The sequence below is a fragment of the Notamacropus eugenii genome, chromosome 4 (genome assembly GCF_028372415.1).
Source record: "Notamacropus eugenii isolate mMacEug1 chromosome 4, mMacEug1.pri_v2, whole genome shotgun sequence".
Classification (NCBI taxonomy): domain Eukaryota; kingdom Metazoa; phylum Chordata; class Mammalia; order Diprotodontia; family Macropodidae; genus Notamacropus; species Notamacropus eugenii.
Window position 1 is genome coordinate 82,286,837 of NC_092875.1, and position 18,757 is coordinate 82,305,593.

Genomic DNA, 18,757 nt, shown 5'->3' on the forward strand with positions numbered 1-18,757 from the left:
CATTGTGTTTTGGCTTTTCCATGTATTCTTGGTATTTAATACAGTCCCAAGCATATAGTCAATGTTAATAAGTTTTTTTTTAAACTTTTTGATTGACAATGAAAACTCCCCAAACACCCTCTGATTTGGAGGACTAGGTGTTCAGTTTTGAAATTTGGATACAGACCTTTCACAATTCCTTTTTCTTAAGGGAAGAAGCCCATGTAGTCATCAGTAATCTAGCCTATAAGGTGGGGTAGGTACTATGAGAGTCAAAATCAGTGCAATATTCTTTCAAGGAACTGGGTCAGTTAGAAACCACATTCCTTCCATGGTCTTGGGATATACTTTGCAAATGGCTGCTTTTGCCACTGGCTAATGATATTTGTTAAGTTAACCTTATTAACAGTAAGTGGAAGCACCTGAAATTCCTGACCACTAAGCCCTTGATGCTATTTTAAAGTTCAGCTAATTACCTAAATGGAGCCTCAGCAAAGGGATATATTCTGCTCCAGTGGGTAGATAAGTCACTCTAGTTACAATGGCTCCCAAAGTGGGACTTTCCCTGGGAATTTTAACCAGGCCAGGGAAATGATCTCCTGATGAGGGCTGCCACTCAAAATAATTTTTGAAAGCAACCCAACTACCCCAGGTGGACTTCTTGGCATATCTGAAATGACTTTGGGCCTTCTTTCCAGAGGTTCCATCTGCCCTTACTCGTGGCCACCCTTGGAGAGATTTAGTACTTGGTGCTTGTGAATCTAAGGAACTTAGCTCAGATGGATTTAGGGCATCAAGTCCTAAAGATGACATGATATGTGGCAAAAGGACCCTCTGCCAAGCCAGGAATGTCCTATGGGAACTATAGATTTGGCTATTAAAATCTGAGGCTCCTTTGGAGCAGCTAGGTGGAGCAGTGGACACAACTCAGGGCCCAGGGGCACAAGGAACTGAGCTCAAATTTGATTTCTTGGGTTTGTCAAGAGGATCAAATGAGATAATACTGGTAAAGCACTTAGCGTGGTTCCTGGCACAAAAAAGACCCTTAATAAATGCTTGTTGCCTTCCTTCCTAAGTAAGAAATGGATGGCAAGACATTCAGCACCTTGGTGTGGAGGTTCTCATGGTTTAGGGCAGGCAGAAAGGAGGCCCAAGTACTCCCACCCCCTGTAAGTTCAAAAACGTGGGATTTTTGTTGTTTTCCTTTCTGGAGTTCAGTTACCTAGACTCATGCTAAATTGTAAACATCTGAAGGATCAATCTTCTTTGAGCCCTGGTAATTCACAACTATGCTGAGTGATGTAGGTTATGATGCATTCTGGCTCTGGGCCTATTAGTTGAAAACTATATATAGGGAGGTAGGTATTTTATTTGGGGTTCACTCATGGGAAGAATGGCTTTTATTGTGTGATTTGGCCAGATCTAGGTAGCCATTGTTATGGAGCCACCAGGCTATGTGAACCCAGATGTTGGTGCTCCCTAATCTAGAGATTATGTATCTATTACTTTGTTTAGACATTTGGAGCCCTATTGATCAGATATCTCTGCTAATTTCTCTATGTTTCTCTGCTTTTGTTTTCTTCACATTCAGGGTGCTCACCTTTCCCCTGAACTAGTGAATAACTTATATATGTTTAATTAAAGTAAGATTATTGATCTTTTTGAAGTTGTCTTTCCTTTAGAAAAGCAGATCAAAGAACCTGTGGAAGCAGGCCATCCTGGGTATGGTAGGGTCCTTTCTAACACACTCCATCCTCCCCATCCTTTTTAATACAGACTTAAAGAACTTGAGGGTAGAGCCAATGTCTCCCAATTTGGCAAGTCTTTGTCTCTACCCATCCTGTCAGGTGGTCTTATGATAGGATTGTGGTGAAATAGGATGGGAGCATATAAAACAAATGTTTACTGGACTATTGGATACAGGATCACAGAATACAATTATTCAGGGAGATCTGATCCAAGAAATGGGGGAAGTACATGGTGAAGTGGGAAAGGATTCTCCTACAATTATGATGATTTGGAAGAGTGAACATCTTGGGAGCCATACCCAGGATTCACATGATGGTTGGACACTGGCCATTTAGCTGAAACCTGGCAGTGGTTGACCACCAACCTTAATGGATTATTGCATCATTTTCATCATCATCATCATCATCATCATCATCATCATCATCATCATCATCATCATCATCATCTAGTGTTTCAAGGCTTGCAAAAAGTATTTTAGGATTATTATTTCATATGATTCCCACATACATTATTTTACAAGATCCCCTTGGCAACCCTGTGAGGTAAGTGCTATTATAATTCCCATTTTACTGATGAGGAAATAATCAGAGAAAGTTTAGGTGATTTGCCTAAGGTTATACACCTAGTAAGTGTCTAAGTCAGGATTAGAACTTAGATTTTACTAGCTCCAAGTCTAACATTCCATTCCCTGTGCCTCATAAATGCTAGACAATCTAAATAACCAGGAGACAGTCCTTGTTAAAGTGATAGGCATCAAACCCCAAGTGATCTAGAAATTAGGATGTAGGCAAGATTAACCAGATCTGCAGATTCCTACTCAAGTCACCAGTACAAAACAGTACTGTCTTGAGAAAAGGAAATCTCTGCATTGATTGATGAGATGAAATAAGCTAAAATCCTAGTACACATTTATTCTTTTAACAACCTCCAGTGTAAGTAGGTAGCTTGCAGTATCTCACTACAGCACTAAGCAGGTTGGTGTCTCTAATTTCTGGATTTCTGGAGCAGTCTTTATCTCAAGAGGATATATCTTAAATTTTTAGATAATGATATGTGGTCATTGACCGAGCTAATATTTTCTTTTTTTTTTTTTTTCTGGACAAATCCTTGCAATAAGGGGAGAAATATATCTGAATTTGCTACATGAGTTACTCTACCTGTGAAAGCCACCAGGGGATGCTCTAATACTGAATAAGAATAGCTCTTTTTCATTATCATATGGACCAGTCATTCCTAGTAGTATCCATGTCTCTCCCAACACTTTCTTCTTATTTCCTTCCCAGATTTATAGCTAACCTATTAACATGCTTGAATTTCCATTATTTTCATAATTTATTTATACTGTATCTTATTTGGTGATTGGTCTATTTTTCAGTCCTTAGCATGAACCCAACTAGGAGTATTTTATCTACATCTAGGTTAAATATGTTTACTAAAACAAATAGAAAGTGATGCTATATAGTTTAAGACAGAGATTCTAAAGAGCAGCCCCAAGTGAATTCCATTTCCCCTTCTCTACTCTGCCCTTTTCTCTGTCTCTCTCCATTATCAGGCATAATCAAGCTAAAAGACCATAGTGATAGGTGGTTTCTTAGCTCACTGCATTCACCTCCCTACACCTCCTGATCCTGTGATCTGTGCAAACTCCCTGAACCTACTAGTGAAGCCACTGCCTGATGATGATATGGCCTAGTTGGCTTCCTTTTGATCACTAATATGGCCACTGACAGTTTAGATCACTGGAAGTGTGAGAAAATAAAGACCCCAAAGAGAGAGATGCCGCATTCCACTAGAATTCCCGCTAGAGCTTGAGACTTCTCTAGACCCCACAAGAAAGGCTCTTTATGTTAGTTTTCCTTGTGGGTATTCAGGTCCATACTTTTGTGTCCCTTTGGGGCTTAACAATTCATGCAGCACAGAGCAAACATGTCAGATCTTCACAGTAGGAAGCTGTTGTAGCATGTGCTTTACAAGCAGAGTAAATAGCCTTAAAGGCATGAGAATGTGAACTCACTATGCATGTTCTAGGCAGAGAGCTGTGTAGTTTGGCTAGAATGCAGCATATGAATTGGTAAGTAATATAAGACAAGGTTGGACAGGGAGAAAGGGGAAAATAATATCAGATTGTGGATGGTCTTGAATGTTAAGTGGAGTAATTCGAATAGTACTCAGCAGGCAACTAGAAGTCTCTGAATATTTTTGAATGGAAAGGTGACATTACCAGGTCTATCCCCAAAGATTATCCTGACAGTCATAGGGTAGATTAGAAGAGAGGTGGAAAGATTATTGCAACGGTTTTAGTCATTGGGAATAACCATGTAAGTTAGGATGTTGACAGTCTGTGTGGAACAGAAGAAAGGGGTATGAGAGATACTGTGCAAATTGACAGGATTTGGTAACTAACTACTCAAATATGAGGAATGAAAGAGAGGGAAGAGTTAATGATATCTCCAAAGTTACAAACTTGGAAGGCTCAATAAGGACCAGATTCAGGAAGAAAGGTTATGAATTCCATTTTGGACATAAGGAAGATATCAGGCAGTGGTATGTAGCATAGAAGGGACAGAGGAGAGGGTGGAGGTGGGAAGATCTGTTAAGAGGTTATTTCAATAGTCCACAAAGATAGCAGTGATGATTGAATTCAATTCAGTTCACCAAATGAGTATTAAACACTTTTTTAGGTACTGAATATATGATTTCTTAAGTACTTAATTTGCCAATGAACTGTGATAGGCAGACAAAAAATATGAAAAAAAACCCAATGATTCTGTCCTCAAGGAGTTTTCACTCTACTGAGTTGATACTGTAGTGATGGAAATGGAAATATAAAATTGGGCATCATGAGAGATGCTATGGAGGTAGAATTCATAAGGATTTGGCAAATGATAGGATATAAGTAATGTGGGAGACAAGAGGGTCAAAGACAACAGTAAAGTATCAAGCATGGGAAACTAGATGAATGGTGGTGTCACAGAACACTGGGAATATTGTTGTAACAGTAAAGTCAAATAGATAGGCAGGTATTGATCCAACAGATTTCCCCTTTATTAATTCACAACGTTTGAGGAATCACAATGACAGAGTCAAGGGGCCCAGGGCATTAGCAACATCATCAAAGATAGTATCTGAGCCATAACAGAAACAATCAAATTTATGCAAACTTCGGGTGGAGTGAGAAAGGTTGACTGATCCCTTCACTCTCCTCTGTCCTTCCCGTGGATCTCCAATAAAGGCCCAAATCTAGCTAGTTTGAGGCACAGTCCATCATTCCCTGACTTCTCTGCATAAATCAAGGACTGGGGTGAGGAGAGCCCAAGATTCAGAAAAAATAGACTATTTCTTTCCTTCCACCACGAGGGCAGGAGCATTCATTGTAAACAATGCAGATAAACTAGGCTACAAGAGTATTATCCTTCAAAGCTGTCCTTAGTTCTCTCTTCCCCAAGACAGAGGGTCTGAAGTTGAAGCTCACAGCCACTGTCAGATGCAGCCCAAACCTGGTCTCATAGCTCAAGAATTCCTATTATACAAGGCACCAGAGACATCTTCCACCATAGGCTAGGGCCAAGAGAAAATGGGGAACTCCTATGAAGAAACAAGAGACAAAATTATTGAAGGCACTTGATTTCTGATATCCAAACCTAGCCTTCCTCTCAGTTTACTAGGGAGAGTAGGGTGGCTGAGATAGCTCACACCTCCTCCCCCACAATTATCATATCTGAGGAAGCTGGAGGGTGAAAGTTGGACAAGATTTGGTGCTGGCCCTGAGCTGGAGCTGTGGGGATAGGGATCCTTCTTGTGCTGGGCCCACATGGAGCTATATCAAGATGGGAGGAAGAGTTGGATGGAGTGGAGGTGTTAAAGGGAAGAGTCAGAGCCTCTGCCATCACCCCACATCTAAGGTCAGGAAAGAGCCTACAAAGAAGGTAGAAGAGTGGTTAGAGAGGTAAGTAGTCAACTATGTGAAGCCATGAAACCGAGGGAAGAGAGAATATCTAGAATATCCAGCAGAGAGAATTCAGAATATCCAGAAGGAAGGAGTACTCAGGTGGTCAGCAGTGAGTGGCTAAAGCTAGAGTCTTAACGAAAAGGCCACTCAATTTGCTAGTTAGGAAATTTTGGTGGCCTTGGAAATAGAGGGGCTTCAGCAGAATGATAGGCAGAGAAGCTAAATTTTAAGGAGTTGAGGAGAGAGAATTGGTGAAAGGGCCTGGAAAAATCAAGCATAAAATTTTCAAGAAATTTGGAAAGGATGACACATGAGACAATAACAGAATGGGGGAGAAGAGTCAAGGGAAACTTTTAGGGGGATTGGAGACACATGAGCATGTTTATGGACAGATAGCAAGAAGCAAATAGAAAGAAAGACACTAAAGATGCATGAAAAAGAGGGAGGGATGATTCCTGAAGCAAAAACCTAGAAGAGGATGGAAAAAATGGAGACAAAGGCACAGATGAAGGAACTTGAGAAGCAGCATCATTACTTTGTCACTAGAAGGAAGGAGGAGAGAGTAGGTCATGATTCTGAAAAATGTCAGGGAGTAGAAAAATTTATGTTGCTCCAGCCAATCATCCAATCAATTCTTAAATAGTTATTCCCAAATGACAGTAAGAATTTCTGAAGCTAAAGCTACTTCTTCACTGTGCAACTTACTGATCATTTAAGAATTGGAGTTTTTTTTGGTCATAATCACTGTTCACATGTCTGCAACAGCACTGACAGACTAGGGCCTAATCTGCTCAGACCAATGATGAACAAGTATTTATTAAATACCTACTATGTGTCAGGAACTATGCTAGACACTAGGCAAAGATAAAAATGCAGCTATGCCTGCACTCTAGAAATCTATGGGGAGGGAATGGGGAGCAGAATTTGCAACATGTACATGAATATGCCTTAAAAACAAAGTACAAATTTTTGGGGGTGGCCTCAATCTTCTTCATGAAGTAGGAAACTAAACAATTAGCTCCAAGTCGGGGGTTGGGCTTGAAGTCAGGGCAAGAGGAGATGTATAAAGCTTTGGTATACTTGTGAGGAATGAGATCAAACATTGATTAGAGAGAATTATAGACTGAAAATTGTGGAAATTTTTTGTTTTATTTTTTGTTTTGGGTCAAGACCTAAAATTTCCTTGGTGTATAGGGAACTTTGTGAAGACTTACCCCTCCACTGATGCAGATCTCAAACTGCTGGGCAATTTAAGAGTTGCCCAAGACAAGGACAGGATAGTTGCTGGGAGTTATGTTGCCAGGACTTGTTCCAGGCAGGATAAGGACACTGAGTTCTACTTGCTATTCACTCACTAGGCAACATTATCTGTTTACCTTGGGCATCACTTAACTTCACTCTGCCTCAGGTTCTTCACCCGTAAAATGGATGGGTTGGACTAGATGGCCTCTGGGGTCCCTTTTAGCTCTAATAATAGCAATAATAGCAAACAGTGACATAGGGTTTTGACGATTTCAATTCTTTTGGGAGATAGGTGTTATTATCATCCTCACTTTACAGGAGGAAACTGAAACAGACAAAAGTGACTTGTCTGGAGTCACAAAGCTAGTAAGTGCCTGAGGCTGAATCTGAACACAAGTTTTCCTGACTACAGGTCCAAGTTCCTGCACCAGTTGGCTGCTCTAAATTTCTGAGCCTAGCATTCTACGAACCATTCCAGCTCACTCATTCCACTGTGACTGCCTCAGAGAACAATGAGCTCTCCCACCTCTCCATGCCTAACGTAGTCTGGACGTGTCATCTGGAACATGGGTACCTGAGAATCCACAACAGCCATTGGGCCTGTGGTAATAATAATCCCTTTCTGGACCCTGCACAGATGTAGTGCCCAAGAATTTGGTTTCCTCAGGGTCTTGGAATGCAGAGAAAGAGAGATGGCTGAAATGCAGGTGAAGCAAGGACATCTAAGAAGGAAAATGCTAGAACTACCTTCTAACCTATGCTGACTTAGACTGCATAGTTATGGTGTTCACCTCAAGATGCTGAGCTATGTCCCAAGCACCCCCATACTTCAGGACACTTGCTGCCAACCCCACATGAAAACTAAAGGTGATTTTTTTGAATGCCAGTAGGGCTACAAACTGGCCCTGCAGTCACAGTTATTGTGTGTTAACTCCTTTGTCCTGCCCAGACTTGCATCTGTCTGCCTCATGCTCCACCCCTTGCTAACCACCACAGCTTGGGGGATGGGCAGACCCCACTAACCTCAGCTGCCTCTTAAAAACACTTCCTTCTGGGCAGAGCTCATATCTATGCAGACATCACTCACCCTGGACCACAGTTGTTGGTGCCATTCTGTCTAGAGAATCCTGCCAGGCTCAGCAGCATGTCTGCCAGGACCCTCACCACTCTTGCCAGGTTCTACTCTTTGGGGCTGCTCCTCTCCATTCTCCCAGGTATATGTCCCATCCACACTGCTTCTCTCCTCTTCCTTACCCTCTTTGTGGGTCTGAGGTTCTAATCAGCTTCTGGATACCTCTATCCTTATGTCCTCTCCATTATCTCTTCATTGATCATAGGGGCCTTGAAATGTAGCTTCTCCTAGTTGCTTGGCCTCTTCTCCCTGGCAACTTGAGTTGGGACTGGGATCTCTAATTAGCAGCCAGATGTCTTTGCCATGGCCCCTAAACTCCCCTTCCTGCAAAGGCTTTGTATAGGTCTTAATCTCCTTGTTATGTTCTCTACAGGTTCCTGGGCCCAGGTGCGGCTAGTGGAGACAGGAGGCAAGGTGACACAAGAGGGCCAGTCTGTTACCCTGACCTGCAGGGCCTCTGGCTTTAACTTCAAGGATTATGCCATGTCTTGGCACTGGAGCCGAACTGCAAGCCACAGGGAGCTTGTGGCCAGCATCAGTGCGCAAACTGGCAATAAAAAAGAGTACAGCTCCAGAATTCAGGGCAGGGCTTCCATCAACAGGGACAATGGGGCCCAAACTGTCTCCCTGACCTTGCACCGGTTACGAAAGGAGGATTCAGGCAAATACTACTGTGCCAGACTCACTCACTCTGCTAAGGCCCAGACAGAGGTCTGGACATAAACCTGGGATTAGAGCCCCAGATGCTGCTACTCCCAGATGCTGTGTTGTGTTGTGTTGTATTGTGCTGTGCTGTGCTGTGGTATGTCTGTGTGTGATTGTGTGTGTGTGTGTGTGTGTGTGTGTGTGGTATAGAGAAGAGAAGAAATAGATTATATGGGTGTAGCAAAGTAAGATGCACGGCTTTTCTCCCAGACTTCACTGTTCATCCACACTCTTATGATTCGAGTCATTGCTGTAGTCTTAGCTCATGGCCCCATCCACCCTTCCTCAGGGTGTCAGATAGCCACACTTTCTGGGGCCAGGACTCCAGTAAGGATTCCTGTGAAAACAATCAATGACTGGGAACAGGTAGAATTCAGACTGAAGTTCTGCTGTTACAGCATCTCCTCTGTGTCATGTACCTGGTCCTGGATTGGTTCAATTGTGGGGACAAGTTAGAAGAGACAAGCCCAGACTCCATTCTGGGGGACCCTCACAGCCTGAGGAGGCAGAAGAACTAACCGTCTCTGCCCCTGGGTAGCTCAAATTTTAGCTTGAAAGAACCCAGTAAGAATTGATTGTTTCCTGTGCTCAGAAGCCTTTCCTACACTATTCCTTGTGAGGTAGGAGGTACAAATATAAAGTATATGTCCATTTTACAGATAAGGTAACTGGTTTACACGAGGGAAAACGTCTACCTGGAGTTACTAAGAAGATTTCTTAAACCTTCTGCTTGCAGGCCTTCTGTCTCTTCCTCTATATCTGGGGTCTCTTAGATCAGCGCTACATAACGCATTGATCCTTTGCTGGTCTGTAAGATCTCATAAATTCTCCTTTTCAAGTTCTTTCAACCTCTAATTTGGATCTGGTAATGGGAAGGGCTCGGAAGGCTATAAGGGATGCAGACTTCTTTAAACATGTGTTATAATCTTGTCACCATCAAGTCCTTTTGGACCCTCTGTGCTTCAGATATTGGACAGTTCTGCAGTCCCGCATACTGTTTAAGACTCAGATAAAGGGACATATGCATAGCAAGAAGGAGCACAAGGAGAGAAGCCAAGGGACACTTGACCACTGTAGATGTGCTTCTTCAGGGCACTGAAGTCCCCCAAGGCTCTTCTGTACACCTTCTATCCCTCTGCCAAGGACTGTCCCATTCTGCACATGCCATATGATTAGGGCCAACCATTAAATAGCATCAATGAAGACTGCTTCTTCCAGTCTTCCTGTTAGCTTCAGGAAGCAGTGATGTGGAAGAGAGTTTGGCTATTGGTACCAAATATTGCCTTTTTGACCCCACAGCCCAGATCTATTGTCTTCCTTGCTGTACTACCTACAATCTATGGACCAAGAATTTCAAAGAAGTCCCTTGGGATGGTGGGAGGGAAGAGGAAAGGACATTAAATCTGATCCTTGAAGGATGGAAAGGGATAAAGAGAGATTAAATGGGAATTGAGACAAAAACAGAGGAAAGTCACCAAAACAACTCCCCCAAGGTCTAGATTATTCACTTTACTCACTGCTCACAAATCTGCAGCAGCATCTATAGGATAAGTACTAAGCTCCACAGGTCAGCATTGAAAAGTCCTCTAGATTTTCCCTCTCTTGCCTTCTTACTCATAGGTCTCCTCTCCAAACTCTCAGATGCAGTCCAATGGGATACTTCACTATCCCCCAAACCGATTTGTGGATGTTCTCATAGCTCTTCACCTACTTAAGATGCCTTCCAAACTGCTGTATCCCTCCACCCATCTACCATCGAATCTTCAAGACTCAACTTGTCTCATTTACTCTGGCAGGTCTGTACTGACCACTTCAGCCTAAGCTGGCTGTTCCTGTCTCTAAACTCATAGTCATCTTTTCAGCGGGGCTCTCCTCTCTATGTTCTATACTACTTCCTTATACCTATTTCATTCTGAAGAAGAAATTATCTACTGTAAGCTGACCATAGAATTCTGGGATTGAAATTTGTCGTCTCATGATGACCAGAGACTCAGCAACAGCATGGAGGGGAACAATGAGGACCTTGTATAAAGGGATATTATTTAGCATTCCATTCCCACATTCTCTGTATTTCCAAGATCTTCACCTTAGTCTAGGTTAACATGATTAACCTGGATTATTGCAATATAATCCTGTCTGGTTTCCCTGCCTCAGATTTCTTTCATGCCAATCCATCCAACACATAGCATGACTTTTCCCTCATCTGATCCCCCTCCTCTGTCTTCATGCCCTCTTAAGGCCCTCATCTATATCTACCTTGTATTTTGGTTTTATTTAGTCTTATTTTAGTCTCTCTCTTATTCCCTCAAATGAGATCCTGGAGGCCAGGAAACAAATCTCATTCATGTTTGCATTTTTCCCAGTTCCTAACACCTGGGGTTCTGCAAATAATAACATAGTCAATGTTTGTAGCACTGAAGAAAATGAATTTAGAATTAGGACAAGATCATACTGTAGATGGCTTTGAATGTTAGACTAAGGAGTTTGGGCTTTGTCTTATAGGCAATATGATGTCATTGAAAGGTTCTGAGTAGTGAAATGATGTGGTCACAGCTTCCTTGGCTTCCTTCAAGGCTAAGAACAGATACCACCTCCCATGGGAAGATTCATTTCGGGAACTCTCTCACTGTCAGTGTTCTGTCCTTTCTCAATCAGTTTTTAAAGTATGTTTATTCAATATTTTATTTCCTCAGAATTATAAGTAAAAATAATTTTTGATATTTGTTTTTTAAAATATTGAGTTCTAAATTCTTTCCTTCCTTCCCTTCTTCCCCCCATTTAGAAGATGAGCAATTTGATATAGGTTATATTTGCAGTCATGAAAAACATTTCCATATCAGTCATGTTGTGAAAGAAAACACAGCTTAAAAAAACCAAGAAAAATCAACAAAGTAAAAAAGTATGCTTCAATCTACATTCAGACTTGACCAGTTGTTCCTTTGGAGATGGATAACATTTTTAATCATGTGTCCTTTATCATTGTCTTGGATCATTGTGTTGCTGAGAATAAATAAGTTATTCACAGTTGATCATTCTACAATATTGCTGTTATTGTGTACAGGGTTCTTCTGGTTCTGCTCATTTCACTTTGCATCAGTTCATTTAATTTTTGGCTTTTCTGGGAACATTCTGGTCATCCTTTCCTATAGTACAATGGTATTCTGGCACAATTATAGACCACAGGTTTTTCAAACATTCTCCAGTTGATGAGCATCCCCTCAATTTCCAATACTTTGCTACCACAGAAAGGTGTTATACATATTTTTCTACATATGTGTTCTTTTTCTTTTTAAAAAATCTCTTTGGCATACAGACCTAGTAGTAGTATTGCTAGGTAAAAGGACATTCATGGATTTTATAGCCTAGTGGGCATAACTCTAAATTGTTTTCCAGAATGATTGAATCAGTTTACAACTCCACCAATACATTAATGTCTCAATTTTTCCACATCCTCTTCAACTTTTATAATTTTACTTTTCTGTCATATTAGCCAATCTGATAGGTGTGGGAATGGTATCTCAGAGTTGTTTCAATTTGCATTTCTCTAATCAATAGTGATTTAGAGAATTTTGTCCTAGGACTATAGATCACTTTGATTACTTCATCTAAAAGTTTCCTGTTGGTATCCTTTGATCATTTATATGTTGGGGATTCCTCTTGTTTTTGTAAATTTGACACTTCTGTATGCATTTGAGAAATGAGACTTTCATCTCCCTTCTCAAATTAATTTTGATTCACTCATTTGCATACCTGTTTTGTCTTATTTCAGTTCAGTAAGCAAGCATTTTTTGAATATCTTCTATGTTCAAGATACAGGTATATAGTCACAAAAACAAAAATGAAAAACAGATTCTGTCCGCAAGAAGCTTCCATGTCATAGGAGAATACAACTTTTATACATAAAAGTCAGTTTAAGATAACCAAAGGAAGAAGAGAGCATTAACCATGAGGGGGATCAGGAAAAGCTTCCCCATAGGACATGAACTGATCTTTGAAAGAAGGTAAGGTTTGTATGAGATAGAGGTGAGGATGAAGAACATTGCAGGCATAGTGAAGAGTTCAGTTAAGGCCATCGTTGTAAGAAATAAAACACTGAAATCAGAGATCAGCAAGTAGGTCAGTTTAGTCAGAATGAAGAATGCATGAAGGAGAATAAGGTGAGACAAGTCTAGAAAAGTAGAATAGAGCAATATAGTGGAGAGATTTAAATGCCAATGTGAGGAATTGGTATTTTATTTTAAAGCCAATGGGGAGAGTTGGATGTGGTGGTATACACTTACACTCCCAGCTACTGGAAGGACTCAGGCTGATGGATGAATTGAGCCTAGTTCTGGAAGTAATTTATTAATCACACTGTGTCAAGCTGATAAGATGTCATTACCCTTAGTCTGGTATCAATATGGTGAGCCCTTGAAGGGGAGGCGGTGCCAGGCTACCTGGCCCAGTCAGAAATGGAACTGGTCAAGGCTTCCCTGTCAATTAGTTGTGGACTCAGACCTGTGACTAGCCATTGAACTTCCAGTCTGGGTAAGAGAGGGAGACCCAGTTTCAAGAAATAAAAGTAAAGGTCAAAGAGAGTCAGTGAAGCTACTTGAGTAGGTCAGTAAATTGGCCAACCCTGTGCTTTAGGAAGATTGGTTTGGCTGCTTGGTGGAACACAAATTGAAGAGGAGAAATCAGAAGAAGATAGACAAATTAAGAAGCTATGGCAACAGTTCAGGTAATAAGGTCTGAGCTGGGACAATGGTAGTCTTCTTGCATGCAGAGAAAGAGACAGAGAGATGTTGTAGGGGTAGAATCAATAAGACATGGTCATCGATTACATATGAGGGATGAGGGAAAAGGAAAGGTCAAGGATGACTGAGGCAGTTACGGAGCAAAGGAGATAGAGTAATGCACTTGGAGACAAGAAGACCTAAGTTCAAATTCTGAATTTATTAAACACTTATTAGGTGTGTGACCCTAGGCAAGTCACTTAATAAAGATCATAATAGCACCTGTCTCCAAAGATTGTTTTTCTCTATTTACTTTTTATTCAGTATTTCATTCTTTTGCCAGTTACATTTACAATTTTAAGAAACCTAATTATTTGATTAATTAATTTTTAGTTTTCACCATTCACTTTCATAAGATTTTGAGTTTAAATTTTCTGCCCCTCTTCTCCTCACCTCTCCCCAAGATGGCATAAAATCTGATATAGGCTCTACATAAGCATTCATAATAAACATATTTTCACATTATTCATATTATAAAGAAGAATTAGAACCAACGGGAGGGAACCACAAGAAAGAAGAAACAAACAAACAAAAAAAGGGGGCTGGAAAATACTGTGCTTCGATCTGTATTCAGACTCCATACTTCTTTTTCTCTGTGTGGATAGCATTTTCCATCAGGAGTCTTTTCAAGTTGTCTTACATCCTTGCATTGCTGAGAAGAGCTAAGTCTACAAAAGTTAGTCATTATACAAAGTTGCTATTACTGTGTATAATATTCTCCTAATTCTGCTCACTTCACTCAGCATCAGTTCATCTATATTTTTGCAAGTTTTTCTGGTCTGTCTGCTCATCATTTCTTATGGAACAATAATATTTCATTATATTCCTATACCACAACTTGTTCAGCCATTGCCCAATTGATAGGCATCCCCTCGATTTCCAAATTCTTGGTTACCACCAAAAGAGCTGCTGTAATACTTTTGTACATGTGAGTCCTTTTCTCATTTTTGTAATCTCTTTGAGATATAAACTAGAAGTGGTATTGCTGCGTCAAAGAGTACACACATTTTTATAGCCCTTTGGGCATAGTTCCCAATTGTTCTCCAGAATGGTTGGATCAGTTCACAACTTCACCAGCAATGCATTAGTGCTCCGATTTTCCCACATCTTTTCCAACACTTATCATTTTCCTGTTTTGTCTTGTTGACCAACCTGGTAGGTATGATATGGTACCTCAGACTTGTTTTGATTTGCATTTGTCTAATCAATAGTGATTGAGAGCATTTTTTAATGACTATAGATAACTTTAATTTCTTCATCTGAAAACTGCCTATTCATATCCTTTACTCATTTATCAATTGGGGAATGACTATACAAACAATTTGTAACATTCATTTTTAAAACTTTCAGTTCTAAATTCTCTCCCCTACCTCTTTATCTCCCTCTCTCATTGAGAAGGCAAACAATTCAAAAATAAGTTTTACTTGTGTAGTAATGCCAAATATTTTCATAATAATCATGTTGTGAAAGAAAATATAGGCAAAAACTCAAGAAAAATAAAGTTCAAAAAAGTATATAGTTCTATCTGTATTCAGCCACCATCATTTCTTTGGAGATATATAGCATTTTTCATCATAAGTCCTTCAGAACTTTCTTGCATCATTGTATTGCTGAGAATCTAAGTAACTTACAGTTGATCGTTGCACAATATTACAGTTACTTTGTACACAGTACATTTCACTTTGCATCATCTCACTTAAGTTTTTCCAGGTTTTTCTGAGAGTACGTTGCTCATCGTTTCTTATAGTACAATAGTATTCCATCATAATCACATACCACAAGTTGTTCAGCCATTCCCCAATTGATGGGCATCCCTTCAGTTTCCAATTTTTTGCCACCAGAAAACAGCTGCTATAATTTGTTTTGTGCACATAGGTCATTTTCCTTTTTGTTTATCTCTTTTGGGATACGGACTTAGTGCTATTGTTGCTAGGTCGCAGGATATGCATGGTTTTATAGCTTTTGGGCATAGTTACAAGTTGCTCTACAGAATAGTTGAATCAGTTCATAACTTCACCAATAGAGCATTAATGTCTCATTTTCTCATCTCCACTCTTAAATTGGTCATTTTCCTTTTCTGTTCCATCAGTGAATCCTAAGTATGAGGTGGTATCTCAGAATTGCTTTACTTTGCATTTCTCCCAATCAATATTGAGTTAGAGCATTTTCTCATATGGTCATAGACAGCTTTGATTATTTCATCTGAAAGCTGTTTATATCTTCTGATTATTTATCAGTTGGGTAATGGATCTTATTTTTATAAGTTTGACTCAGTTCCCTATATGTTTGAGAAGTTAGGCCTTTATCAGAGAAACTTGATTCAAATTTTTTTTCACAGTTACTATTGTTAACTCTGTTTCTCTCCATCCTATTTCCCCCTTATTCTATTCTGTCTTTCCTTTCACTCTGTGTTTTCTTTCTCATTACCCTCTCTCCCAATCTGCCCTCCCTTTTATCAGCTCCCCTTCTTTTATCCTCTTCCTTTCCTACTTTCTTGTAGGCTAAGATAGATCTCTATACCCAATTAAGTGTATATGTTATTCCCTGTTTGAACTAATTCTGATGAGAGTAAGGTTCACTCACTCCCCTTCATCTCCCCCCTCTTCGCCTTCACTGTAAAAGCTTTTTCTTGCCTCTTTTATGTGAGATCATTTACCCCATTCTACCTCTCCCTTTCTCTTTTCCCCAGTACAGTCCTCTCTCCCCACTTGTTTTATATATATATATATATATATATATATATATATATATATATATATATATATATATATATATATATATATTTGTTATAACTACCCTAACGATGACAAAGTTCTTACAAGTTACAAGTATCATCTTCCCATGTAGGAATGTCAATATTTAACTTTATTAAATCTCTTATGATTTCCCTTTGCTGTTTACCTTTTCATGCTTTTCCTGAGTCTTGTATTTGAAAGTCGAACTTTCTATTCAGCTCTGGTCTTTTCATCAAGAATGCTTGAAAGTCCTCTACTTCATTGAATGTCCATTTCCCCTGTAGAAGGATTATGCTCACTTTTGCTGGGTATGTGATTCTTGATTGTGATTTGATCATTTGTCCACCAGAATATCATGTTCCAATCTCTCTCATTCTCTGGTGTAGAAGCTGTTAAATCTTGTGTTATCCTGATTGTGGCTCCATGATATCTGAATTCTTTCTTTCTGGATGCTTGCAATATTTTCTCCTTGATGTGAGAGCTCTAGCATTTGGCTATAAACTTTCTGGGATTTTTCATTTTGAGATCTCTTTCAGGAAGTGATCAGCATTCTTCCTATTTCTGTTTCACTCTAGTTATGGAACATTAAGGCAGTTCTCCTTGATAATTTCTTGAAAGGTATTTGAATAATTTTAAAATTAAATCTCCTGGATCTATTTCCAGGCCAGTTGTTTTTTTTCCAATGATATATTTCACATTGTCTTATTTTTTATTCTTTTTGTTTTGTTTTATTATTTCTTGACTTCTCATAATCTCATTAGCATTCTTTTGCTAAATTCTAACTTTCAAGGAATTATTTTCTTCATTGGACTTTTTCAACTCCTTTTCCATTTGGCCAATTGTACTTATTAAGGCATTCTTCTCCTGTTGGCTTTTTAGACTTCTTTTACCATTTAGCCTAATCTGTTTTTTAAGGTGGTATTTTCTTCAGTACTTTTTGTGTCTCCTCTGCTAAGCCATTTACTCTTTTTTCATGATTTTCTTGCATCACTCTCATTTATGTTCCCAATTTTCCCTTTACCTCTCTAAATTTAAAAAATCCCTTTAAAGCTCTTCCACGTCCTGAAACCATGTCATATTTTCACTGGAGGTTTTAAATATAGGAGCTTTTACTTTGTTACCTTCTTCTGGGTGTTTTGATATTCATTGTCACCATGACAACTTCCCATGGTCAGAATTTTTTTTGTTGTTGTTGTTTGCTCATTTTTCTAGCTTATTACTTGATTTTATCTCTTTGTTAATGTAGAGCTCTGCCAGGGTGGTGGGCACACTGTCCCAAGTTTCAGGTATTTTGTGTATCTGTTTTTAGATACTTATAGGGACTTGTAAGTTTTCAGTTCTTTCAAGGTGATATGATCTAAGGAGAAGTGTTTGCTACTCTCTTGAAGTGTGTACTGATTTGGAAGCAATGAAAAACACTCTTTTCTGCCCTGAAACTGTGAGAAGAGTCCCTGTTCCACTGTGGCCACAAATTCTGGTGTGCTAGTGATCCTTCTTTCCCTGGGACTGCCACCCTTGACTGTGACCCAGATCTGAGTATGAGAAAAGCGAGAATCTTGCCCCTAGTTCCAGCAAAGAGACCCCTGTAAATCTGCTGATCAGATATTTGACTCCCTGTGTTGTCTGTGGGTTGAGAGCTCTGGAAGTAGCCACTGTTGCTGCTGATTCAGTGACTCCTTAGACCTGTTCCTGATTGCTGGCTTGACCTGCTTTGTACTGTGCTCCACTCTCACCCAGTCTGATGTTCCTTTCCGGCTGACCTTCTCAGTTGTCTTTGGGGTCTGTTGGCTTAGACATCTGGAAACTTCTATTGCCGCCAGTGATTCAGTCATCCTGAGGCCTGTTCCTTGTTTGTAAGGGTGTGGTTTGTATTGGCATGACCTGCACTGAACTGAACTGCTGTCTCACTCTGGTGCAGTAACATTTTCCACTGATCTTCTAAGTTGTCTTAAGCTGGAAAATTGTTTCAATCCATCTTTTTGTGCATTCTGCTGTTCTAGAATTTGTTTAGAGACATTATTAAAAGGTATTTGGAGAGATTTGAGGGAGAGTTCAGGTGAGTCCCTGCATTTACTCCAGCATCTTGGTTCCACCTTTCCCCAAGGGCTATTTTGAGTATCAACTAAGAAAACATTTGTGAAATGCTTTGCAAGACCTAATATTGAGGCTAGCTACTATTGTTACTATTATCTCTGTTGGGTTTCCTGCATCTTCTATTAATGTACTAACATAGTACTGTTAAAAGAAGACTGAATTAGCATCCAGGGGATGTTGTAGACTAGGTCATGTCAACAAGTAATTGAGCATTGACTATGTGCTAAGTACTATGAAAAACACTGGAGATACAAAGAAAGCAAAAACAGACCCTACCTTCAATGAGTTCTCATTCTAATGGGGAAGGCAAGTGTATAATACAACATGTCTCTATCTACTCATTGAAAATGGGAAATAAACTCAGAAGAAAGGCACTAGTTGCTAAGGGTGGAGTAGT

General features: G+C 39.8%; 1 protein-coding gene across 1 annotated transcript in view; it reads left to right on the forward strand.

The window, feature by feature from the left end:
* Positions 1–7,794: 7,794 nt before the first annotated feature.
* The window catches only part of LOC140500197 (uncharacterized), a 66,382-nt gene continuing 55,419 nt past the window's right edge, over positions 7,795–18,757 (forward strand). Inside the window, exons 1-2 of the mRNA XM_072602546.1 lie at positions 7,795–8,133; positions 8,425–8,730. Of these exons, the coding sequence (XP_072458647.1) occupies positions 8,064–8,133; positions 8,425–8,730 (376 nt within the window). The 5' untranslated portion in view covers positions 7,795–8,063. The remainder of the gene's footprint in view (positions 8,134–8,424; positions 8,731–18,757) is intronic.